The sequence below is a fragment of the Podarcis gaigeae genome (assembly GCF_964106915.1).
Source record: "Podarcis gaigeae genome assembly, chromosome: 17".
NCBI lineage: Eukaryota > Metazoa > Chordata > Lepidosauria > Squamata > Lacertidae > Podarcis > Podarcis gaigeae.
In genome coordinates this window covers 32,365,480-32,392,350 of record NC_139694.1, presented here as the reverse complement: position 1 = coordinate 32,392,350, position 26,871 = coordinate 32,365,480, and the positions used below count along the sequence as shown (strand labels likewise).

Below are 26,871 nucleotides of genomic sequence, written 5' to 3'. Positions count from 1 at the left end.
TGCTTCATGTTACGTTCTTTCAAGTTACGTCCCGTGGTGACCCGGAAGTACCGGAAAGAGTTACTTCCAGGTTTTGCCGCATGCGCAGAAGCGCAAAATGATGTCTCGCACATGCGCAGAAGCAGCGAATCGCAACCTGTGCGTGCACAGACGTGCCGCTGCGGGTTGCGCTCTTTTCATGTTGCAAATGGACCTCCGGAACGGATCCCATTCGCAACCAGAGGTACCACTGTATAATCTTTATATTTACAATCAGATGAAGTTTTCATTTTTTGAATAATAAATTTTCAGAATAGTTTTCACAGTTATATCAAAAATTACTGACTTGGTTATACTATTAGAAATACATAGACAGATGCTTTTGAAATTATTATGAGGTTTAATAAGTTAACTGTTTATATTTGGACAACTTTTCTGCTGTATTTTATTGGAAGGAGAAATATAAGCATTTCCTTAATAACAATTCGAACAATTTATTTAACTAAAACAATAACATTATAGCATAAGTATCCATGTTTTTTTTAAATGTTTATTAAAGTTTCAAGAATAATAACAGAAAAAAGAAGAAAAAACAGAAATACAATTTAAAAACAAGAAAAAACAAAACAAAAAGAACATGTATAAATCCCATTTACATATTTTCTTTTACCTTACTTTCCAGACCTCCTCATACCACCCTTTCTTATATTCCAATTCAAGTATCCATGTTTGTTAACTGATGTGGTTAAACAATTTTTTAAAAAAACTGAGTGCAGTATTCAGAGTGGCATCTCTGTTGTACCCTACTTTGATAGGCCCTATATATGGTTGTGTTCTGTTTGTGACTAGGCTATAGTCGACAGTTCGAATTCCCGCAACGGGGTAAGCTCCCGTTGCTCTGGCCCAGCTCCTGCCAATGTAGCAGTTCGAAAGCACACCAGTGCAAGTAGACAAATAGGTACCACTGTGGCGGGAAGGTAAACGGCATTTCGCTGCGCTCTGGTTTCCGTCAGAGTGTCCTGTTGTGCCAGAAGCGTTTTAGTCATGCTGGCCACATGATCCGGAAAGCTGTCTGTGGACAAATGCTGGCTCCCTCAGTCTGAAAGTGAGATGAGCGCCGCAACCCCATAGTCGCCTTTGACTGGACTTAACCATCCAGGGGTCCTTTACCTTTACCTTTTACCCTGTATATTGTTTATAGTTCAATGGTAGAGAGTTGACTTTGAATCTTGGAGATCTGATCCAAGATCCAAAGCCAGTGTGGTGTAGTGGTTAAGAGAAGAAGAAGAAGAAGAGTTTGGATTTGATATCCCGCCTTTCACTCCCTTTAAGGAGTCTCAAAGCGGCTAACATTCTCCTTAACCGCTCTTAACCACTACACTACACTCGTGGTAGTCTCGTAATCTGGGGAACCGGGTTCGCGTCCCCGCTCCTCCACATGCAGCTGCTGGGTGACCTTGGGCCAGACTTCTTTGAAGTCTCTCAGCCTCACTCACCTCACAGAGTGTTTGTTGTGGGGGAGGAAGGGAAAGGAGAATGTTAGCCGCTTTGAGACTCCTGAAGGGGAGTGAAAGGCGGGATATCAAATCCAAGCAACAACTCCTCTTCTTCTTCTTCTTCTTCTTCTTCTTCTTCTTCTTCTTCTTCTTCTTCTTCTTCTTCCTCCTCTTCCTCTTCTTCTTCTTCTTCTTCTTCTTCTTCCTCTTCTTCTTCTTCTTCTTCTTCTTCTTCTTCTTCTTCTTCTTCTTCCTCTTCTTCTTCCTCTTCTTCTTCTTCTTCTTCTTCTTCTTCTTCTTCTTCTTCTTCTTCTTCTTCCTCCTCCTCTTCTTCTTCTTCCTCCTCCTCTTCTTCTTCTTCTTCTTCTTCTTCCTCCTCCTCTTCTTCTTCTTCTTCTTCTTCTTCTTCTTCTTCTTCTGTGGTTGCACTGAGTGGCATTGGGGTGGTCTTCTCTCTCATCCTCCCTCTCATTCTCCTTCGCCAGGAACTCTTCCGAGCAGTGCGGCCCTTCCACTGCCTGGGCTGTGTGTGGTCGCAACGAGACAAGAAGGAGAATCAGCACGTGGCTCCCAGTGTCCGAGCCACTGTGGCCCAGTTCAATGCAGTCACTAGCTGTGTCATTGCATCTGTACTGGGAGACCTGACACTGCGCTTTCCCCAGCGGGCACACCTGCTAGAGAAATGGATCGACATTGCCCAGGTAAAAGCTTCTGTGTCCAGTGAGCTAGCTGGCCTTAGTATTCCTTGTTTCCTTAGCCCTGCCACTACAGTGGTACCTTGGTTCTCAAACTTAATCCGTTCCAGAAGTCTGTTCCAAAACCAAAGTTTTCCAAAACTAAGGCACTTACTTTCCCACAGAAAGTAAGGCAAAATGGATCAATCCGTTCCAGACTTTCAAAAACAACCCCTAATGAAGCAATTTAACATGAATTTTACTATCTAATGAGACCATTGATCCATAAAATGAAAGCAGTAAACAATGTACTGCAGTCACACAATCAACCAACCAACCAACCAATCAATCAATCAATCAATCAATCAGTAGTTGAACTGGGTTCCACACAGTCTCAAAAAGAAAAACAAAGAGCCGCAAAAACTAAAACGCAAAATAAATAGCAAAAACAGACAGACCTCAGCGTAACACTCAAAACAGAAGTGTGGCACTCAAAATGAAGCACATTCAGCTTCCGAAAAGAGTTCCCAAACTGGAACACTTACTTCCTGGTTTACAGTGTTTAGGTTCCAAGTTGTTTGAGTACCAAGGCGTTTGAGATTCAAGGTACCACTGTACTCCTGTCGGCACACAAACCAACATATGGAATTGTACCTCCAGCCAGCTCACTGGTTCTCCACAATGTGTGAATATTACAAAAATGGGCCTACATAATAGCTGCACAAGCCAAAGGCACAGACCCCTTCAACTTTTCATTGCAAAAGTAACAGACATGCTGACAATGTAAACTTAAGATGATATATCAAAATATAGCCAAAACAAGTGGCATTAAAGTGAGGAACGGTAATGGATTTGAAGAATGTTTAATTATCACCTTCCTTCTAAGTGATCTGTCAGTTTAATTGAATGTAAATACATGTGTACCTTATCAAAACCTCGGTACTGTGGGGGTTGAGGGTTGAGATACTGACAAGTGCAAGATTTCTTTTACTAAATAAAAGCTGCCAGCTATTGTTAGAAGATAAGGTCTTCTTTCTTCTGCATTGTGGTAATAGCCTGCACAATGGCCATGTTTTCTCTTGAGTCACAGTCCACACGTCAAAAATGGTTTGATTATCAACTAAATGAATCAAAAGCTTGCGGCCTTACTCAAAATGCAGCAACTGCTTTGCAGTTAAATCTTTAATCAATCCAATCGCTGGCGTTAAATCCTACCCCTTTCTTACTGAAATATTTGTCATTTCCCCATTCCCAATTCCCCAAATGGTACGCCTGCCCTCCAGCGATGTCGGGCCCTCCGGAATTTCTCTTCGCTGCATGCCATCCTCTCTGCCCTACAGTCTAACTCCATCTACCGACTGAAGCGGACGTGGGCTGCTGTACACAGGTGAGGTTTTTGGTGGCACCATTTTTCCCTAGAAGAAAAGCCCTGGTTAAAAGTGTGGCGCTTTTTTCCCCTTTAACCATCTTTGTAAGAATGGATTCCAAATATCATTGAATTTGTCCATGGCAAGTCTGCATTTATATACAGGTTGTTCATATGTTGCGAGTTTCTATAATTCTTCAATCATAGAAGGGAGCTGCATTTTTATTTTTCCAATTCATCGGTATCAGTCTTTTTGCTGTGGTCAAGGCACGGAGTGTCCACTCGTATTGTCCTTTTGTGGGGTTACATGTGCTGAGTGTATAATTCAAGAGGATATTTTGCTCTGTAAATGTAAGGTTGTTCCGTACAGTTCTGTTGATGGTTTCAGTTGCCTTCTGCCCAAAATCTTTCAATATAGGACAATGAAAAAACATGTTTTAGAGAAGCATTTTCCCTGTTGCATCACCAACAGTTAGATACCTTAGATAGCCCTTTTTTAAAACAAACATAATCGTGTCCACTATATTATAAATATTATTTTTTTGTTGTATGAGCCTCAATTTAAGGTCCAGAGGCACCTTTGCTATAGCAGTTAAAACAGTTTCCCACTGTGTTGCACTTATTGTAAGTACCTCCCCCCCCCCCAAAGAAAAGCATTGAAAAAGGGTAAGGGTAAAGGCTGGGTAAAGTGGGCCACAGTAGACTCTTGCTTCTCTTTGGAGAGAAACCACAGGATTCTGGCAGGTTCAAGGATTGTCCCCAACCAGGACTGGGGAAGAGTTTTGCCTGCGACCCCAGAGAGCTCCTGACAGTCTTTTTCTTTTCAAACAAGATTTTTATGAAAGCTTTTACATAACACAGCAGGATAAAAGAAACTACAGTGGTACCTTGGTTTGCATACGTCTTGGTTTGCTTACATTTTGGATTACAAACACGTCAAACCCGGAAGTGTGTGTCCTGGTTTGCAACCTATTTTTGGATTACGAACAAAAAATTTTGGAGGCCCCACTGGTGAAAGCGCGCCTTGCGTTACAACCTGTTTTGGTTTACAAACAGACCTCTGGAACGGATTATGGTTGTAAACCAAGGTACCACTGTAATCTAAATAAAAACCCAAACAGAGAGAGATGAGCTCCTGCCAGTCTCAGTTGGTGGTTTCAGTTGATACAAGCCCATCCATGGAGAAGTCAGCAGAATGAAATGGTCGCCTAAGGCAGGCTGTTTTTCTTGACTCCTACAGATTTTCCCCTCTCTCGGAGGACAGAGCTTTTTGTGCTAGTCTGTAGGGGCAGATTTAGGGCAGCGTGACTTGTTTCCCCACTCTGACCCCCAAACTGGGGGGGGGGGGCGCCCCAAGGCATCACAACTACGACGTAGTGCAAACACAAAACAGGAGACGAGAGGCAGGGGTGTCAAATTTTAACCTTGCACAGGGTGCCGCTGAAATTTGAAAGACCTGCTAGCCTGCTGCCCTCTTTCCGCCACGTAGGATGCTCTCTTGCAGCTACTGCTAAAAAAAAAAAGATTCAGCTTCCAGTCCAGTCAGTCTTCTGGAGGTGTGTTTGTGCCACTGTCTTTGCCCTTCGCCTCAGGCTGCAAAACAGCTCGGACTGGCTGTGGCCTCTTGCACTGACCCCTGTGCCAGGGAGCTACAAAAACTGATCCTGACTTCTCTCCCAGGGACACCAGGGGCTCCTTCCGAAAGCTCTCGCAGATCTTCTCCGAAGACAACAATTACCTGAAGTGCCGAGAAATCTTGCTGCAGGTAGCAGAACTGCATCGTTTGAGAGGAAGAGGAGAGCAATGTTGTGTGTGTGTTGTGTGTCTTTTTATGCAGGATAATGTGCCCAGAAGGATGTACAGTGGACGCCCGGGTTGTGAACATGGTCCATGCAGGAGGCACGTTCGCAACCCGCAGCGCTGCGTCTGCGCACGCACGGGTTGCGATTTGGTGCTTCTGCGCATGCGTGACCGCCGAAACCCGGAAGTAACCCGTTCCGGTACTTCTGGGTTTTGGTGGGTCCATAACCCGAAAAAATGCAACCTGAGGCATCTGTAACCCGAGGTATAGCTGTAATGTATTGTCCACTATTGTTAGGATCAGGAGAGGGTTCAATAGCATAGGAGCCAACTCCTTGGGGCCAAGGTCCCCCTCCCCCCAAAAAATATTTGTGATTTCTCTGAGGTGGGGTGAGGACTTGAGCAGGGGCATAGCAAAGGGGATGTGGTGGGTGCGGTCCACCCCGGGTGTCCCCACTGAGGGGGTGACAAAATGGTGGGCTGCACTCACTGCGGGGCCTGTAGCACGCCCGAGCTACGTGTCTCTCCTGGGAGTGACACACTGGCTTGAGCGCCCACAGGCTCCCTGCTTCCCCAAACAGTCCGCCTATTGCCTCCTTCTCAGCTGTAGGGCAGCTGAGTGGAAGGAGGCAGGCAGACTCCTCGGAGGCCCTGCGGTGCCCCTATGAGTGGCTGGCCCCTCCCCCAGGTGCAGGGCACGCGCGCCCCCCAGGCGCCCGGTCGGCTTGCTCCGCCACTGGACTTGAGGATAGTTGCCATGTTGTGTTAAGTGTTACCCAGGGGCATTAAGCCACCATGTTTGGAGCAGGGAAAGAGTTCTTCTCTGTTCAGTGTGAGCTACAATTGCCCTGGGTGCAACCTCTTTTGGTTCAGGGGCTGCAGCAATGAGAGGCACCTGCTGAAATGTCCCAAAGCCTTTGAGTTCTTAGATTAGCACCTGCTGGGAGAGTCAGTTCTGTACAGTTCGATCAAGGTACATCGGACATCAGCTGAGTTTATCCTGCAGCCTGTCTCTGTGTCTCTCGCAGGAAGGAGGTATACAGGGCTCCCGTGATGGATGGAACAGCTCACAACCCCCAGCTGGGGCATCTCCAAAGGTGAAGCATCAGACCAGGGTAGTGGTGAGAGCCATCCTGTGCCCCCCCCCCCTGCACCAGCCAGCTGTCCATCTACTCTGAGGGAAATATGTGGGAATGTTCAGGGTGGCAGGAGAGGATATATTGTTTATTGATATCCTTCCTAACTTGTGCTGGCAAGTTCCTTTATGTAGTAGAATTACATTCCCCCCTTTTTATATGCACAGCAGATAGCTGGTTGCAGGCTCGTGTGAGCCTCTCACTATTGCACAATTTAATCTGTCTCAGATTGAATTGTACGTTCCTGGTAAGTCCCCTTGAATCCCTCTTTAAAGAATAAAGACGCCACAATCTTATTCAAAGTCAATAAAAGAAGTTTACTCACATCAGTTCACAGTTGGATTCCTGAAGGCAGGCTTAGTTACAAATATGTACATGTGGATCTACCCCATATGGGGGAATAATCCCAGTGTTTCTGCTAGGTGAGAGCTAGCAGAGCAGTCCTAGCTAGAAGCTGGTCAAACGAAGAAGGAAGTAAAAAAAGGGGGGGAAGGTGTGCTGCGTGACTTGTCCTTTTGTTACCTGGACAGGTTAGGTCATGCCCACCTTCTATCACATGCAAAAGGACAGATGCTCCAGCCAGGAGGAACAGGAAGTTTCGACTGGCTGGACCAAACATTCCCTTGCATGTCTTCTCTAGCATTACAAGGAATGTTGTACTTGACTGCCTCTCATGGATCACCTCCCACAAAATATACATAAAGGGAAGGTAAGAAATACATGTTTAATGTACCTCCCTCACACTTTAGATCCTGAAAACCAGACTCTCACCAAAGAATTATTTCCACCAGTGTCCACACTCTCCCTCTTGTGTGAAAATACTACTTAAGATTAGTCAAAGGTATGGTTTCGAATTGGATCAGGAACTGCCTGTTGAGATTCCTGCATCGCAGGACGGTGGTGCTCAGGATCCTTTCCAAATCTACAATTCCTTGATTTTACAGTTCTGTGAAAGTCTGCACATGATATGTCATCAAATATGACTTTGAAGAAGTGTGATAGAAGAGAAAGGGAAGCTTTTTACTTGAGAGAATCACCTTCTCTCACATATGCCACTTGACTGCTTTGACCTGTAGAACTGGCCATGCTGAAAGTGGCACATAATATTCATTATGCACCTGCAAGAAATCCGTCTTTCAGCGTGGTGGCACCTGCCCTTTGGAATTCCCTTTCTCTTAGAAAACTAGAGTTGGAAGGGCCCCTGAGGATCATCTATAGTCCAACTCTCTGCTATGCAGCTGTCCCAGATGGGGATCAAACCTGCAACCTTGACATTATTAGCCCCACACTCTAACAAACTGAGCTATATCGTAATTCTGTATCCTGTACCATCTTTGTGTTTTGTTTCAGAGTGAGTGGGGATAACCCTAAAAAAGACCCCCCAAAAAGAACGTGGTGCTCTTTTGATTTTTTTTTTTTTAGCAAGAGTAGTTGTCAGCTAAAGGTTTTGCTACTGCTCCTAACATTCTCTCCTCTCCACAATTACAAATATTTGAGATTTTTACATTATAGCTCATGCATACATCTGCCAATTTAGCAGTCTTGTTTCAGCTTTGTTTTCACACACACACACACACACACACACACACACAGAGAGAGAGAGAGAGAGAGAGAGAAAGAGAGAGAGAGAGAGAGAGAGAGAGAGAGAGATATTTGCACAAATCTGCCTCTTTTGAAATCCCCTGGAGTGAACTTGCTAGTAAGAAGGGAAACCCGACAAACAGTGAAAACCACAGCATCCTTTTCCTTCATTCTGGACACCATTTGCATATGGGCCATATCTTGCTAAGGAAGTGTCACCAAATGTTTTAATTTCCCAAGGGAGGGTGGTGCACTGGGCCATCAAAGGGCTGAGTGCGTGAGTCCCATTGTGCTTTGTTGCAGGCTCCCACCATCCCATATCTGGGCACCTTTTTAACTGACCTGATCATGCTGGACACAGCACTACCAGATTTTGTGGAGGTGAGCATCTTGGGGAAGAAGTGGTGGCACGAGAACATCCCTTGTCCTTTTCAGGGCGGCTGAGCATCCTCTGGCAAATGACTTCCTGTTGATCCCTGGCCATTTGGGTTGGGCAGCTGTTTCAGATCAACCCTTCAGGGTGGTTCAGGGGTCACGTAACCACTGGCGGAGGAAGGGGGTGGCTCACCCCAGGTGTCATCCCTGGGGGGGGGGGGTGACATCGCTGCGCCCCCCCCCCCGAGACGCTCACCACACACCCCTGCGGCACCCCCCTTGGACGCTTGCCCTGCCCCTGCGGGCAGCTAGCTCCGCCCTGCAGGTGGCTAGCTCCACCCCACATGTCTAGCCCAGGTGCACAGCTCTGCCTCTGCACATAACTCAGTTTGTTCAGTGAATGAAGCCTTTGTCTCCTCCTTTGGGGTTTCCAGTACTTTTTTTCTGGGGGTACTTAAGGGTAGGGGAGTACTGGCACTCCCCCCCCCCCCATTAAAAGTGTGATGCTTACTGTAACAACTTCATGGTGCGTACCAGCACTTTTTTTTCTATAAACAAAAAAGCACTCAGGCTTTTCAAATGCTGGCAGCCACATGGGGCAGAGGTTTTCAACCTTTTTGAGTCCACGGCTCCCTTGACCAACTCCATTCTTTCTGCGGCACCCCTGCCCAGGAGCCCAGTTATGCCACCCCTTGCCTGTAGAGTTGGCAGCCTATCACCCTTTTTCGAACACCCTCCCTTGTGGAGGGTTCCCTCAGCCTCCTCTCCTCTCTCCTTGGGAGTCCTCAGGGCAGCTGCTGCTGCTGCCGCCGCTCCTGGTCTCTGAGCTGTGCCCCCTGCCCCAAAGAGAGGAATCTCTTCACACTGCCCCATAGAGGCTTGGGAAACACCTCCTGGGCAGCCTCAGAGGCACCATTCACCTGCACAGCTTGTAGCCGGGGCTGCTGCAACAAACAGCTGTGCAAACCTTTGGGAGGCAGAGACACAAAAGGGCATCAAAGGAGGGAGGGAAGGAAAGAAAGAGGGACAGAGGTCAGTGTTGCCAGCGGCACCTCTGACCATCATTCAAGGCATCCCAGGGCATCCCTGTTTGAAAACCACTGATGTAGGGTGGTTCAAACAACACTGCAGCATGGTTTGTGTCTCCTGGTGTTGCTCACAATCCCTGTCTTATTTTTCAATCCCACAGAGCAACCTCATTAACTTTGAGAAGAGGCGCAAGGTAAATCCAAAGTGGAAAAGCTGGAGGGGGGTGGGAGGGATTCTGCATCTCTTAGCTCAGTGCCCAGAGCTGGGAATGGAGGGGAATGATAGGATGTGGAACTGGGAGGAAGAGTACTGCCTTTCAAACCACAGGAATGCAAACTGTGGCTCCACCGCCCACCTCACTGCTATGTCTTTTCCCTCCCAGGAAGCAGTGATCCTCTCCTGGATCTGCCAGCTGCAGGATTCATGTCAAGAGTACCATCTTTGCCCAAACCCGTCCTTCCGTCTTGCCTTTCAGCAGCACCAGCAGCTCTCTGAGGAGCAGAGGTATGGAAAGGGGTTGGATTCTCTGCCAAGGAAGAGAATGGTTGATAGTGGGTGGCAGCCAACTAAATAAATGCACGAACGGAATGACTACTGCTTGTGCAATAGGACTTTCCCTCTTTCCCTCTTGCTGATCTGCTCTGGAGGATTGGGTCCCTTTGCACAAGTGTAAGTTGTTCCAGTTGTGCAAAGTGCTACTTACTCCTGCAGTGAATACAACCTAGGAGCTCAGGGTGATGTACATGGCTCTCCCCTATCTCATTTAATACTCACAGCAACCCTGTGAGGTAGGTTAGGCAGAGAGGCAGTGACTGGTGAGCTTCATAGCCGAGTGGGGATTTGAACCCTGGTCTCCCACATCCTAGTCAGACACTCTAACCACTGCACCACACTGGCTCCTGGTATCTCCAAAACGCCATGGTGACAGAGTGGGATAGGGAATGTCACCTATCTCCTATAGCAAAGCTGTTTCCCCACCAGGATAGCAACTCTTCACTTCTCAGATACCTAAAAATGCACAGGGAATGTGCACCTGTCCTCCCTTTTCTAGGCGCCCAAGCTCAAGAGCAAGAACAATCGCCCATCTAAATCCATGCCCCAAATTTCACACAGTGGGCTACACAGCTTATTATTCATTTATTATTATTCATTTATTTATGCCCTGCCTTTTTCCCTGATGGGACTCAAGGCAGCTTACAGATAAAAATAAGAACCACTAAGAACAAAGAAAAAAACACACACACAAACACATACCCCACATACTAATAATTACAATTATAAACAGCATGGCAACAGTCCTTTCCTTAAAAGTACTCAGCTCCCAACAACCTGTTGGAACACAAAGGTCTTCACCACCTGACAGGAGGACGACAAGGAGGGAGCCGGTCTGGCTTCTCCAGGGAGGGAGTTGTCTGGAGGCAGCCACCACCGAGAAGGCCCTCTCCCATGTCCCCACCAAGCATGCCTGAGACGGTGGTGGGACCGAGAGAAGCTAAAAGGATGGGAAGAGAGGAAGTCTTTTTTTCCTGGCCTTCCTGCAGTCCCACCCCCAAACCAGGCTGCATAACTGTGAGGGTGGCACAAGGCAGATGCCAAGGGAAAGAGCCAAGCAGATCCTTTTTGAGAAATTGCAGGGCAGCAGGATGTCAGAAGCGACAGTTGAACAGAGACACACCAACAGAGAAGAGTGGGAGGCCATGCCTGGGTGGATATAGCCATTCTTCTGCTCTCCTCCCTCTGCAGCTACCGAATTTCCCGTGTGATTGAGCCACCAGCCGACTCCTGTCCCAACTCGCCGAAGCTGCATCGCAGCCTGACCAAGCGCTTCAGTTCGTAAGTCAGCCTTCGGGTTCCGTGAGGGGGCACACTTCCTGTGCCTGCTCCTTGGGGATGGCCCATCCCATTTCACCACCCAAGGCAAGATGGGAAGGTGCTCCCTCCTGCCAAAGCCTCGCTTGCCAGGGTCACATGAGATTCTGCTGCCCGAGGCAGGTGCTTCAGTCCGCCTCATGGGTGGGCCGGCCCCGCTGCTCCTTCCCTGCTCCTTTCTCCTTCGTGCCCCTGCTCCTTCCCTGCCATGCTTGGGACAAACTTCCCTTCTGTCCGTTGACCTTCGGCCTCCTCGAGAACCCCGTTCTGTGTTGTTGTTTTTTGAGGCAGAGCAAGTGAAGCTGGAGAGATTGGGCATTGCCTCCCACAAGGCCTGGTCTGCCTCCAAAAAATCGCGTGTCCTGGCATGATTACACTTTTGCAGCTGGTCCGCCCTTGGGTTAAAAACCAGCCTGGCAGCCTTCTTGGCTGTGGTCCCTCATTCCTGATCTAGAAGAATGGCTGCTTTACCTAAGGGAAGGGATCACTCACCTCCCTCCCCAAAGTAGCTATGTTTTTCTGACAAGGTTATTGCATATTGAACAGCTGTTAGGCAAACAAATCTTTGCCTGGCCTACAGGTACACTGCTGCATACCCTCCACGTGTCCTGGTTTTCCAGGGACAGTCCCATAATTATGAAAGCCATCCCGACTTCTGATTTGATCGTAGATTTTCTTTTTGTAACTCTTCCAAAGAAGAAACTAAAATAGGGATGAAGGGGTTTTCTCAGGGCAGCAGATGGTGTGTGTCCTGTTGGTGTAGTGTTGATGCACTTGCCCTTCTTCTCGTAGGAAATGCTTTGGGGGGGGGGAAGGAGATTACTAAAAATGGGGGGTCGAGAACGGTCTGTTGCGGGCAGTGAGAACTGTCCCTATTGTCATTTGAGGAATGTTGAAGGGGTATACTGTTGGAGAAAGCACCACCTTCTCAATTCCCCTTCACTGCATAGCTACACATGCCCTAGGAGTCCCAAGTAAAAGAAATAAAAGTTGGCAACCTGATTTTTCCCAAGAGTTCAGAGCACCCAAGTTGAGAGGCAGTGGAATAGCCGAGGCCACACCGTGAGTGTATGGCAATGGATGGATCTGTTGGTCCATGCAAGCCCAAGATTTATATTATTATTGTGTTCAGTGTCATGTGTATGGGTGATGAAAGAGAGATTTGTTCTGTAGGAGGCATAAATGGTTCCGTCCTTCCATATTTATCCTTACAACAATATTGCAAGGCAAGCTATGCTTGGGTTGTCAGGAGTTCAGCCTACACTCGAGTAGGACCCTGGCAGAGACACATGCCCGACTGGCATGTTCCCTCCCTCTTGGTCGATTGTTCGGGAGCTTCATAAGCTTTCTTCTGCCCGAACATCACAGTGACCGATGCCAACAGACATCGGCACACTTAGGGATCTGCAGAGTCTTTGCAGTTCGCATAACAGACCTCAGCAACTCAGCATTTTGGCTAATCTACTTTATTTACAAATAAACACATAGAGCACTGCAACATGGCTCCCTCTCTCTAGCATCAGACAGCAAAGAGAAAAAGAACAAAGGACAATAGTCCCACTTCACGGGACACAGTAACACAAATATCCTGTCTCCGTCACTTCCCACTTTGTGGAGTCAAAACATATACCGCCATGTGATAGACAACAATCTCATGACTGCAATCATGAAGCGGGAATTCTAACATGGGTATGCTGACTGGCCCAAGGTCACCAAATGAATATCATGGTGAAGTAGGGATAGTACCCTGGAGCTCTTGTCTGATACACAACTAACCACTACCCGACAGTGATGCTCCCACACCTGAGTCACTGTCTCTGCTCTTCCTTTGCAGACTTCTCCTGGGCTCAGAAGCCTCTGCTGCTTCTCCAAGCCCTGAGAAGCCCGGAATCTCACCGCTGGGCTCCTGCAGCAGCCTTTCCTCTGAAGATGCATCCAGCACCCCTTGTTCACCAACTTGGGGACTCCCCACTAGCAAGGTAGCTTATTTTTCTTTGTAAAACCATTTCTGTCCCGTTCTCTTGGTCCCTGAAACAACTCACAATCTTAGAAGATCTCGTTATGTGACCGAGACAGCTAACAAGGGCATAACATAAAATGCAGAAGTCTGTATGTTGCTATAAAACAGAAAGGGAGAAAATAATCAACACAAACCAAATGCCTGTCAAAATAAACCACCTGGGACAGAGCATCTCAAAAGGGGGCAGCAGAGTCTCTTTGGGGAGGGACCTCCACAGCCTGGGTGCCCACACCCAAAAGGCCTGCACTTGCTTCACTGCCAGTTGCACCCGTGATGGTGGTGGAATATGGAGCAGAGCAAGGGGCAAGCAGAAGAAGGCAAATTCTCTTGGGGATTCATAATGCAGTTGACACAGAGAGTGCAAAGAGACGGCATCGCTGAAGGAGCGTCTCCACCCCCATCGTTCTGCCCGGACGCTGAGGTCCAGCGCCGAGAGCCTTCTGGCAGTTCCCTCGCTGCGAGAAGCCAAGTTACAGGGAACCAGGCAGAGGGCCTTCTCGGTTGTGGCACCCGCCCTGTGGAACGCCCTCCCACCAGATGTCAAAGAGAAAAACAACTACCAGACTTTTAGAAGACATCTGAAGGCAGCCCTGTTTAAGGAAGCTTTTGATGTTTAACAGACCATTGTATTTTAATATTTTGTTGGAAGCTGCCCAGAGTGGCTGGGGGGGGGGGGGGGGGTGGCAAGATGGGCAAGGTATAAATAATAATAATAATAATAATAATAATAATAATAATAATAATAATAATTAGTATTAGTATTAGTGTGGTAGGCTGATTTCATTTCTAGCCAAAAATGAGCCCACATTTGAAAGGAACAGATATTAAAAGCTACACATGTGAAAGGAATAGATATTAAAAGCTATCATTATAATACAAGAATGGTGTACAGTGGTACCTCGTGTTATGGATGGGATCCATTCCGGAGGCCCATCCGTAATGTGAAAAGCCCGCAACTCGAAGCACCGTGTCTGCACAGACGCTTCTGCGCAGGCGCGAGCAGCCAAACCTGGAAGTAGCCCATTCCAGTACTTCCGGGTTGCCGTGGGATGCAAGACGAAAACACACAACCTGAAGCGGACACAACGTGAGGTATGATTGACCAATAAATACAAGATTTAGGGAAGTCTCCGTCCCACTCTCCCACCACCACCACCACTTCAGCAATATAAAATGTTGGGATGCATTCCTGGTGCAAATTCATGCCATCCAACTTTGGAGAACCAAAACTAGGATTTGCATCTTCTGGGATGTGCTCCCAGGCAAGTCATGTGACCCATGCCTCACTCTCACCCAGATAAAGTGTTGTGGGGTGGTTTTTTTTGGAGGGGGAGTGAGAGCGCAGCACCCAAAATGGCCTCTGTGCTCTCATGCAAAAGATGGGATGTCCAGGGCACTTGGTAGGTATTCAAGCTTGAATCAAATGCCCTTGATGGAGCCACTGATTAGTACTGTACCTCACTTCCAAGACTGGTTCTGGGGTGTTTAGACTCTAAACAGACATAGAGAGATTCTCATCTCTGACAGCTGGGAAGAGCAGATCTCTAGATATATGTATTTTGTAAATAAATACCTTTTCAATGTGTCAGCGGGGGGGGGGGGGGGATATTGGTATGTTTTGCGTGTTCATTTTGTATGTTTATGCCGTGAACCGCCCTATGGATCTTAGGATGAAGGGCAATATACAATTTTAATAGATGATAGATATAGATAGATAGATAGATAGATAGATAGATAGATAGATAGATATAGATAGATAGATAGATAGATAGATAGATAGATAGATAGATGATAGATAGATAGATAGATAGATAGATAGATAGATAGATAGAGATAGATAGATAGATAGATAGATGATAGATAGATAGATAGATAGATGATAGATGATAGATAGGGAACCCAGAAGACAGCACACCTCCCATGACATCCTGTTTCCTCCACACACTACTGCCTCTGTTCCCCTCAGTAGGGTCCCCTATCACCCCCACTCGTCTCCTCCTCCTCTGGGGAATATTTATTTTATTTTATTTTTGGGGGGGATTTTTACATACATTATATTATCTCCTTCCAATTTTTAAATTTCCCGTACAATTTTTCCTTCCCCTCCCTTCCCACACCCCCCCATATCCATTGGAAGGGTTCAAACAATTATCCACAGGTATAGCGTCTTTAGTTTCCACCGAACGTCTTTTGTTCCAATAGTTTCTGTCCATTGAAGATAGGAGTAGCAGGAATCATTCTATGGGCTGTGCCTTGGAATGTTCTGAGGTCTGCTTCTATTCTTGAGTCTTCCCCTCTTGTTTATTGGAGCTTATTTTGATATTGTTGGATAGGCCTTGAAGACCAGTCATGCTTTCACCTTGGGTCACAAAAAGTTGTTCAACTACAACTCCCATCATCCCTAGCCCCAGAGCTAGAAGTCAGGGTTGATGGGAGCTGTCACCCAACGACATCTGGTAACCCATGAAGAGCCAGCTTTCATTTAGCACCGATGCACATATCAGCGAGTGAAGTGGCAGAAACTTCTGAGCAAGATGTTTTGATGGTGTTGGTGGCCAGAGAGGTAATGGGAATGTGGGGCGGAAAGGGAGTCACAACTCATGGATTCATCTCCTGGTCCCCTTTTGGGTTGTCTTCTCCTGACCAGAATCTGTCTGTACCGCAGCTAAGGCCCTGCCTTCCGCTGGAGCAGCCCCCACCATCTCCCATCTCCAAGCAACGAGGGACAGAGTCGCGCATCATCCGCGTCAGCATGGATGATGTGCATGGCAACGGCAACCTGTATCGCAGCATTGTGGTGAGTTGACAAGGGACACAAGCTGCCAGGAACATCTGGACATGACTGGATGGTGTGCATCATGTCTGCGTGTGGGGGTGAAGATTTCCGGGCAGGGGAGGAGCACATAGAGGCCCTGCACAGTGAGGGCAACAGCCCTGCTTCAGCAGCATGGGCAAAGTCCCAGAGGAGCAGGTAGCGACACAATGGCAGGGCAGGGCAAGGGTCAGATCCACCAACTGAGGCAAACAGTGTCATAGTCCTGTGCTGCCAGCCATGGCAGAGCTCAGTGGAGGGAGAAGCCAGCCAACCAATTGAGTCTCGGTGGGGGAATACTTGCCTGGAGGCAGAGTCCAAGGTTAATAATAATAATAATAATAATAATAATAATTTATTTATACCCCGCCCATCTGGCTGGGTTTTCCCAGCCACTCTGGGTGGCTTCCAACAAAACATTAAACTCCAATAGTCTGTCAAACATTAAAAGCTTCCCTAAACAGGGCTGCCTTCAGATGTCTTCTAAAAGTATGGTAGTTGTTTTTCTCTTTGACATCTGGTGGGAGGCGTTCCACAGGGCAGGTGCCACTACTGAGAAGTTCAGTCTAGTCCTAAGGTCAAGAGTGAAGTGTAGGTGGGTTCCCATGAGGCAAGACGCAGTGATAACAGCAAGAACCTTTATTGATCTACATAACTGGGAAACAGGGGCAAAGCAACTGCTTATATACATTCCTGAAAGCCTGAGCCACTCCCACTCCCAACGTGATTGGCTGTCTAAACTTCCAAGCTGCGAATCACGACTTTGCCTTCTGCTCCTTCAGGCTGCTGCTCAGCAGGTGAAGCCAACTCCTGGCCCATGACAAATGGCTTCATCCCACCTCATGCAGGTTGGAACCCAACAAACGCCAAGAAAGCCACACGTACCCCCCACCCCTGGTTTAGTCTGACACTTTTTTGATTCGGCTAGCATTAGGTAAGGTAAGTAAGGTAAAGGGACCCCTGACCATTAGGTCCAGTCGTGGCCGACTCTGGGGTTGCAGCACTCATCTCGCTTTATTGGCCAAGGGAGCCGGCGTACAGCTTCCGGGTCATGTGGCCAGCATGACTGAGCCGCTTCTGGCGAACCAGAGCAGCGCACGGAAACGCCGTTTACCTTCCCACCGGGTACAGTGGTGCCTCGCAAGACGAAAAGAATCCGTTCCGCGAGTCTCTTCGTCTAGCGGTTTTTTCGTCTTGCGAAGCAAGCCCATTGACGGCTTAGCGGATTAGCACTATTAGCGGCTTAGCAGCTTAGCGACTTAGAAGAAGGGGGGGAGGGAAAAAACCCGCAGGAACTCGCAAGACATTTTCGTCTTGCGAAGCAAGCCCATAGGAAATTCGTTTTGCGAAGCGCCTCCAAAACGGAAAACCCTTTCGTCTAGCGAGTTTTCCGTCTTGCGAGGCGTTCGTCTTGCGGGGCACCACTGTATTTATCTACTTGCACTTTGATGTGCTTTCGAACTGCTGGGTTGGCAGGAGCAGGGACTGAGCAATGGGAGCTCACTCCGTCACAGGGATTCGAACCGCTGACCTTCTGATCGGCAAGTCCTAGGCTCTGTGGTTGAAGGCGTTTTCACTACTTTTGTTAATATTCTCCCCTGCCCCTCTCTGGACACCTTCTGTGTTGTGTTGCCACATTGCTGGGCCACCCCTGTGCCCTCTTCTGTGTCTCACTAGCGGATGACTTTCCCCCACAGATCACCAGCCAGGATAAGACCACGGCTGTAGTTCAGCGTGCATTGCAGAAGCACAACTTGGAAGGGCACTCGCTGCACAACTACCGGCTCCTGCAGCTGTTGGGAGATGGTCAAGGTGAGGAGAGGGATAATAATAATAATAATAATATAATGATAATTTATTATTTATACCCTGCCCATCTGGCTGGGCTTCCCCAGCCACTCTGGGCGGCTTCCAAAAAAATATTAAATTACTGTAATACATCAAACATTAAAAGCTTCCCTAAACAGGGCTGCCTTCAGGTGTCTTCTAAAAGTCTGGTAGTTGTTGTTCTCTTTGACATCTGGTGGGAGGGCGTTCCACAGGGCAGGTGCCACTACCGAGAAGGTCCTCTGCCTGGTTCCCTGTAACTTGGCCTCTCGCAGTGAGGGAACCGCCAGAAGACCCTCGGAGCTGGACCTCAGTGTCCGGGCTGAACGATGGGGGTGGAGACGCTCCTTCAGATATACTGGACCGAGGCCGTTTAGGGCTTTAAAGGTCAGCACCAACACTTTGAATTGTGCTTGGAAACGTACTGGGAGCCAATGTAGGTCTTTCAAGACCGGTGTTATATGGTCTCGGCGGCCGCTCCCAGTCACCAGTCTAGCTGCCGCATTCTGGATTAGTTGTAGTTTCCGGGTCACAGGACCCGGATGGAGAGGAAAACACTCATGTTCTCTCTCTCTCTCTCTCTCTCTCTCTCTCTCTCCTTCAAGAGCTACTGATCCCTGACAGCGCCAATGCCTTCTACGCTATGAACCCCGCTGGCCCCCACGACTTCCTCCTCTGCCCCAAGGAAGGAGCCCCCAACTCCATTGGGACCATGCAGCCTGGTAGCAAAACCACGCTCCACAGCACCCCCACACACAAGGACCGTGGCACCGGAGCTTCATTGTCTTGCAGTTCTCCACACCTAGGCCCTCCTGGCCGGTCCCCACATGGCTCACAATCCCCACAGCTCTGGCTAGCTTCGTGTCTCCTGGCACCCCCATTTCCATCTCCTTCCTCCAGGCAGCCGCCAAGTGACCCTCCAAGCTCTCCTCCACCCCCCCTGCCACTTTCTCGCCACTCACCCTTCGGTCCAGCTCCATCCCATGTTGTTCTGCCCTCCTCCTCGCAGAAGCCAAAGACTCCTTCTTCTTCATGCCAGTCGCCCCTTTGCTATTCCTCAGGGTCATCCCTTGGGTCAGGGACCCTCAGTCACTGTGACGTCCCTCGCCTTTCAGCTTCCCAAACTCTAGAAGCTCTGAGCAGTCCTGACCTAGAACTGGGCACTCAGGGCCATAGCTAATCTCCGAATAGAGACGCCCCTCCTACATGAGACCACACACAAATGGCCAGGAAAACTGAGTGCCCCACGAGGGAGCGATGATGTTAATGGATTGGTCACTGTGAGGTTCCATAGCTGTGCCCTCCCCAGCCTCCCCTCAGTAATCCTAGAATCGTAGAGCCAAGAGAGATGGGCTTACAGGCCATTCAGTACAAAACACAACTGATGCAAGCCAGGTAAGCAAAAACCTGCCAGCGGAGATCAGAGGTGCCACAGGTTGCCAGTGTCCTGGTGTTTTGTTTCGTCCCCCCCCCTTTTTTTGATTTATGACATTTGCCACCAGTGACTTTATTTTTTTAAATAAAATTTTTATTTGATTTTTTTTAAGTATAAACATGTAACAGAAAACAATTCCGAATCCAAATATCGAGATTACTCTGAATCTCCTGACTTCCCCCCCCCCCCATCCCTTACATGGATCCTAGTAATCATATTTACAACTGCAAATCAGTACTTATCCAAATTTTTCATCCTTCTAAATTATCCATACTTTCCATTACTTTACAAGTGTGGTTAAAATCCTGGTAATGTTTTAACCTGCTTACAGTGGTCTCGTAAATAAATTATGAACTTTCCCCATTGTTTCTTAAAGTTATTGTCTTCTTGATTTCTGAGCTTCCCAGTTAATTTCGCCATTTTGGCATAGTCCATCAACTTGGTTTGCCGTTCTTCTCTCGTCGGGGGTATCTCTTCCTTCCATCTCTGGGCTAGTAGCATCCTTGTGGCTGTTGTCACATATATAAACCCCACAGCCTTTGATTCCCAGTTTGACCACCAAGCAAGGTTCATTTGATTCCCCCTCTTGTTCCTGATGTAGATCTTCATTCACCTCTTTGTTCCCAGTGTAAATCTCAAAAAAACACAAAAGAAAACAAAAAAACAACAACAACCCACTTATTCCTGATATAAATTTTCCCTCCCCCTTCTTCCTTGGTAGGGAGGGGGAAAACATTCTGTGGCTTGTCTCAGGTGCCAAAATGTCTTGGGCCAGCCCTGAGTGAGACAAGCCATATTTTGCAGAGGAATGCAACACCTCACTCCCTTATTCTCCCTCCAGAATTAAACACTGTAGTCAAGAGCAGAGGTGTGTGTGTGGCAGGGAGGCCTAGCGGTAGCTCCTGTCTGATGTGTTGGACTTCCAGTCTAATGTGTTGGATAAATTTCTAGCTAATCATTGGGTAACTGTAGGTAGGCAGTGAGACAAAGGATAGGAAGCAAGAGGACAAGAATGAATAAATAGACAGTTTTCACAATGGAGGAAAGTGAGTTGTGAGTTATTATAACCATTGATATTCATAAATATTCTTGTAAGCAGTTGGAAGCCAAATTTGCAATGATACCAAAATAGTCAAGTTTTGATTAATTGATTAATTAAATTATTCATAACTCGGTCTTCATTGTTCACACATTCCCAGAAGAAGGAACTGCATCAGAATACAATACAATATTAAATGTTTCATTTAAGTACAACTGAATGTAAAATCAGACTGTATACTAACAACATAACTACAGTGGTGCCCCACAAGACGAACGCCTCGCAAGACGGAAAACCCGCTAGACGAAAGGGTTTTCCGTTTTGGAGGCGCTTCGCAAAACGAATTTCCCTATGGGATTGCTTCGCAAGACGAAAATGTCTTGCGAGTTCCCGCAAGTTTTTTTCACTTTTTTCGCCCTTTTCCTAAGCCGCTAAGCCGCTTAACAGCTGATCCGCTGATAAGCCGCTTCTCAGCTGATAGCTAAAAGCCACTAGACCGCTAATAGCGCTAATCTGCTAAGCTGTCAATGGGCTTGCTTCGCAAGACGAAAAATCCGCTAGACGAAGAGAATCACGGAACGGATTCTTTTCGTCTTGCGAGGCAACACTGTACATCACCCAAGTTAGGGGCACCGACTTAGCCCAAATCTTGCGTTTACCAAATAATAATAATAATAATAATAATAATAATAATAATAATAATAATAATAATTTATTTATACCCCGCCCATCTGGCTGGGCTTCCCCAGCCACTCTGGGCGGCTTCCAAAAGAATATTAAAATACTATCATACATCAAACATTAAAAGCTTCCCTAAACAGGGCTGCCTTCAGATGTCTTCTAAAAGTCTGGTAGTTGTTGTTCTCTTTGACATCTGGTGGGAGGGCGTTCCACAGGGAGGGCGCCACTACCGAGAAGGCCCTCTACCTGGTTCCCTGTAACTTGGTTTCTCGCAGTGAGGGAACCGCCAGAAGGCCCTCGGTGCTGGACCTCAGTGTCCGGGTAGAACGATGGGGGTGGAGACGCTCCTTCAGGTATACTTTGAATTGTGCCCGGAAACGTACTGGGAGCCAATGTAGGTCTTTCAAGACTGGTGTTATATCGTCTCAGCGGCCGCTCCTAGTCACCAGTCTGGCTGCTGCGTTCTGGTTTAGTTGTAGTTTCTGGGTCACCTTCAAAGGTAGCCCCACGTAGAGCGCATTGCAGTAGTCCAAGCGGGAGATAACCAGAGCATGCACGACTCTGGCGAGGCAGTCCGCAGACAGATAGGGTCTCAGCCTGCGTACCAGATGGAGCTGGTACACAACTGCCCTGGACACAGATTTAACTTGTGCCTCCATGGACAGCTGTGAGTCCAAAATGACTCCCAGGCTGCGCACCTGGTCCTTCAGGGGCACAGTTACCCCATTCAAGACCAGGGAATCCTCCACACCTGCCCGCCTCCTGTCCCCCAGAAACAGTACTTCTGTCTTGTCAGGATTCAATCTCAATCTGTTAGCCACCATCCATCCTCCAACCGCCTCCAGACACTCACACGCGACCGTCACTGCCTTCACTGGTTCTGATTTGAAAGAGAGGTAGAGCTGGGTATCATCCGCATACTGATGAACACCCAGCCCAAACCCCCTGATGATCTCTCCCAGCGGCTGCATGTAGATGTTAAAAAGCATGGGGGAGAGGACAGAACCCTGAGGCACCCCACAAGTGAGAGCCCAGGGGTCTGAACACTCATCCCCCCCCACCACTTTCTGAACACGGCCCAGGAGGAAGGAGCGGAACCACTGTATGACAGTGCCCCCAGCTCCCAGCCCCTCAAGATGGTCCAGAAGGATGTTATGGTTCAATGGTATCAAACGCCGCTGAGAGATCCAGCAGAACTAGGAAACAGCTCTCACCTTTGTCCCTAGCCCGCCGGAGATCATCAACCAGTGCGACCAAGGCAGTTTCAGTCCCATGATGAGGCCTGAATCCCGACTGGAAGGGATCCAAATGGTCTACTTCTTCCAGGCGTGCCTGGAGTTGTTCAGCAACCACTCACTCAATCACCTTGCCCAAGAATGGAAGATTTGAGACTGGGCGATAGTTGGCCATCGTGGCCACATCTAAATATGGTTTTTTAAGAAGCGGTTTAATAACCGCCTCTTTCAGTGGGTCTGGGAAGGCTCCCTCATGGAGGGAAGCATTCACCACCCCATGAAGCCCATCGCCCAGCCCTTCCCGGCTAGCTTTTATAAGCCAGGATGGGCAAGGATCAAGGAGACAGGTGGTTGGTTTCACTCGTCCTAGCAGCCTGTCCACATCCTCGGAGGTAACAGATTGGAATTGATCCCACGCAATTTGACTAGACAGGACTCTAGCACTCTCCCGCCCCGGCCCTGCTCCCATGGTGGCGTCTACCTCTTCCCGAATCTGAGCGGCTTTATCTGCAAAAAACTTTGCAAAATCATTGCAGGAGATCATGTGGCCCGTACTGGGTCCCGATGTAGCAGGTGGTTCCGCTAAATTGCAGACCACCTGAAAAAGTCTCCTGCTGCTGTTTTCTGCAGATGCAATGGTAGGCTCGACATTGAGCTCTAACCTGTGTCCGGTCAGCTTCAGAATGGGTCATCCGCCACCGGCGCTCTAGCCGTCTCAACGATTGTTTCATTGCCCTCAGATCCGTGGAAAACCACGTGGCTGTCCGGGCTCCATGCAATCGGAAAGGGCGCTTCGGAGCCAAACAGTCAATAGCCCTGGTTAACTCCACATTCCAGCGGGCCACCAGGGAATCAGCTGAAAGGCCATCAATATGGGATAAAGCATCCCCTACCACTCTCTGGAAACCATTTGGATCCATTAAGTGGTGGGGGCGGACCATCCGAATCGGTCCCACCTCCCTGCAGAGGGGAAGGGTCGCGGAGAAGTCCAGTTGCACCAGGAAGTGGTCTGACCATGGCACTTCTTTCGTTTCGCTTTTACTTAGTGTCAGATCACCAACATCCATAGAGGTAAACACCAGATCCAAGGCATGTCCGTGGCTATGGGTTGGGCCAAACTTATTCAGGGACAGCCCCATGGAGGCCATGCTTTTCACGAAATCCCGAGCGGCCCCTTGTAAGGTCGTGTCGGCATGGATATTAAAATCCCCTAGGACAACCAAACTAGGTGTCTCCAGGAGAACATCCGCCACGACCTGAAGCAGCTCGGGCAGGGAATCCTTGGTGCAGCGGGGAGGTCGGTACACCAAAAGGAATCCTGTACTGCCCCTATTGCCCAACTTCCAGAACATGCACTCAGAGAACTGGGTCTTCCCAATAGGACGCCTGGTGCAAACTAATGACTTCCTAAAAATCACTGCAACCCCCCCTCCCCACCCACAAGGCCTGGGTTGCTGTGCGTAAGAGAAACCTGGTGGACAAGCAGCGGCAAGGATAGGCCCATCTGCTTCATCCAACCAAGTCTCTGTTACACATGCCAGGTCAAATCCTCCATCTATGATCAAGTCATGGATGGCAGTGGTCTTATGAATCATTGACCTGGCATTGGTGAAAACTCGAGGAGACGGCAAAGAGCTTTTGTCAGAATGGATGACTAGGCAACAAAACAGCAAATAGATTTGCGAAATAAACAAGGCGATGCCCGGTGGGGCAACTTATGTTGTTGCATTTATTTATTTTCTAGCTTTGCATATACATGGGGTCTATGTATCACCAACAATGTAGGACTGCAATACTAATCAAGTCAACACATAAATGAAAACATCAATTCAGTTTGTGGTGGTGGTGAATAGGGCTAAGAATTAGGATGAAATAAAAAAATGGGGGGGGGGGTTGTTAAGGGAAGTGGAGGTGGGAGAATCAGCCAGTATGCCGTTAAGGGAAGTGGGGGGTGGGAGAATCAGCCTTTGTATGCCGTTGCTGCATTTAGAATATTTTGTGTGCAGGTTTTTGGCCACCTCAAGAAAGGTGTTGTAGGTACAGAAAAGGGAGCAGAAGAGCGTGAGCAAAATGATCAAGCGATCAGACCACTGGGGAAGTCTAAATTGTTCAAGGGCTTTTGATTCGGGGGGTGAGGACTAGGGGCCGCGATAGAAGTTTATAAAATATAAAATTACTTATGCTGTTGAGAAAGTGGATGGAGGCATTGGGTAGACCAGAGAGTAGACTAGAAACAGATTTGACCCAATTTAGCAGAGCTCTGATCTCATTAGGCCTATTATATATCACATATACTTTAGAGAAAAGGGAATAGGGGTTTTTGTTGTTGTTGTGGCTTTTAAAAAACTAAATTGGGTCAGGGGGAAAAGTTCTTTTTGGGGGTGGAAGCAGCAGCAGCAGCAGCAGCAGCAGCAGCAGCAGCAGCAGCTATATAACAGCCAAATGAGGAAGGGAATCAGATAAGAAGGTATGGCTTGAATAACTTCGTGAGGATGTTTTCAAAAAGTACAGAGTGGCTGGGATAAACAACCGCTGTGCAGGAGAGCACAGAGCTGCTAGAGCCTTATCGCTGCCAAACACTTTTTGTTTGTGCCTACTTTTCTCCCCAAGGCCCACACCTCCCAAATCTAGCACTGGCATAGAGGCCGCTTGCTCTAGTGACCTGCTCTGGGGTTTCGCTCACGCACATGAACAGGGAGTGGTCTTTGGAAAGTCTCTGGAAACGTGAGACCAAGCCCATGTGATTTGCCGTTCCCCATTTTCTACTCCCTGAAAATGTATCCCTAGGTAAATAAGGCTTCATCCCCGTCCCTGGCATTGTTGGTCAAAAGATTCCTGCATTGCGTGTCGAGGTCCCCAGGGCCACCCCAATAACTCACACATCACACCAATATTATTGTTTAAGGTTTTTGGCATAATTTTGGCCACAGCTTTATTAAAATACAAACATGTGAGTGGTTGCTTAGGCATTGGTTGCGACTAGCTGCCCCCACCGTGGGGGAGAGTCGGACATTCCGCACGCCTGCGAAAGTCAGAAAAGGGGAATACACTTGGGGGTAGTGACGGAGCAGGGAACCTGCCCTCAGCCCACCCCAAATGCAGCCAGGAGCTCTTGCAGTGGCCCGAGCCCCCTTGACAGGGTGGACAAGCAATAGTTAGCCCCTGATTCCTTTAACGGAATCCCTTGCAGCAGCAGCATTAGAGGGGCAGGCACAGCCAATCCATGCCCCTCAACCAACCAAACCATAAACCAGCGCCTAACCACAACCTTACAAGTTGTGACGATTTGGTACGCAGTAGGCAAAAACCAGATGGCCCCAGCCAATCAGCCAGATGGACAAAATTCCAACCGGGCCCCTGCCCCAAGAGCAGATGACCCCATGACAGGCATAGCAAGGTCAAGCGAATAATCCTAATTCTAGGGAGGGAGGGACGGGCAATCCGATGCACGGGCGGAAAGAGGAAGCCCTAGTCTCGTGCAAGGAGTTTTAGCATTTCTGGCTGTCAATCAACAAATGGCAACATTAACTTCATCCCAACGACAAGGGAAGCCCAATCGCATCAGTGGCCAACGGTCAATTAGCCCGCCCCCCAACTTTGGAGTGTCCTGGCGGCCCCCACCACAACACGTGCTCTCCATGAAGGAGAACACGCTTTGCAGGAAGTTGGACAAAATGAACCTTGTCTCTTCCAGCACCGTGATTCTATGATTGCAGGAGAGCTCCTTCACCTCTGGTTGCTGAGCTTTCACTTCTCTAATAATAATAATAAAAGTAATAATAATAATTTTATTTATATCCCGCCCTCCCCAGCTGAAGCCGGGCTCAGAGCGGCTAACAACAGTAAAATAACACAGTTTACATAAAATCACAATCAATTAATTGAAATACATTCTAAAATCAATTCATTCTAATGACCTACTTCCCTGTGTTTTTCTTTGGAAACCAATGAGAATGGCTTTTTTAAAAATCACAAGACGCTCGCAAGTGGCTGCACATATAACATCCGTGTTACAACAAAACCAACCTGATAACGGAAAAGCGCACAAAATGAATATTATGAACAATTGCCATCCCCCATGATTGGGCTATCCCATATGTAACAAATGGAGGCAAAATCCATAGGTTTAGCTGCACCCCAAGAGACCCTTCATTTATCAGTCGATTTTTTCCAGAAATAAGACCATCATTTTATGGAACTTTGTATTTAAAGAAAAACCCAAGGACACGCTTACATGCTTAAGTGTGCAAGGACAAAAGAAGTAATTATAATTTAACAGTTTTCATGTTACTCTATTTTATCAAAGCAACTAGAAAAAAATATTATGTTGGGAAGATCTCACACAGGTGATGGGAAGCATTGGGGAGGAGGGAAGGGTTAGGTTGAATTTAGGAAATAAAATAATATATGAGACAGCAAAGCATATAACAGATTCTTATAGAATAGTAATATATTGTAACCAGAATATAAATTTAAAAGGGGACGTAAATGTACTTTTAGTATTTTCATTATTGTAA

General features: G+C 47.8%; 1 protein-coding gene and 1 long non-coding RNA gene across 8 annotated transcripts in view; one reads left to right on the top strand and one right to left on the bottom strand.

The window, feature by feature from the left end:
- The window catches only part of RGL3 (ral guanine nucleotide dissociation stimulator like 3), a 34,342-nt gene extending 14,568 nt beyond the window's left edge, over nt 1-19,774 (top strand). For 5 of the 7 annotated variants that reach the window (XM_083718783.1, XM_083718782.1, XM_083718780.1 and 2 more), the window contains 12 exons: nt 1,961-2,176; nt 3,433-3,536; nt 5,196-5,280; nt 6,344-6,412; nt 8,336-8,413; nt 9,597-9,629; nt 9,819-9,940; nt 11,180-11,269; nt 13,140-13,284; nt 15,973-16,122; nt 17,835-17,949; nt 18,570-19,774. In XM_083718783.1, the coding sequence (XP_083574909.1) occupies nt 1,961-2,176; nt 3,433-3,536; nt 5,196-5,280; nt 6,344-6,412; nt 8,336-8,413; nt 9,597-9,629; nt 9,819-9,940; nt 11,180-11,269; nt 13,140-13,284; nt 15,973-16,122; nt 17,835-17,949; nt 18,570-19,144 (1,782 nt within the window). In that variant the 3' untranslated portion in view covers nt 19,145-19,774. The remainder of the gene's footprint in view (nt 1-1,960; nt 2,177-3,432; nt 3,537-5,195; nt 5,281-6,343; nt 6,413-8,335; nt 8,414-9,596; nt 9,630-9,818; nt 9,941-11,179; nt 11,270-13,139; nt 13,285-15,972; nt 16,123-17,834; nt 17,950-18,569) is intronic. The other 2 variants (XM_083718781.1, XM_083718786.1) reach the window with 1 other exon arrangement.
- LOC310835419 overlaps nt 1-26,871 on the bottom strand; it is a 169,078-nt gene that overhangs the window by 77,828 nt on the left and 64,379 nt on the right. The gene's annotated exons all lie outside the window — the stretch shown is intronic.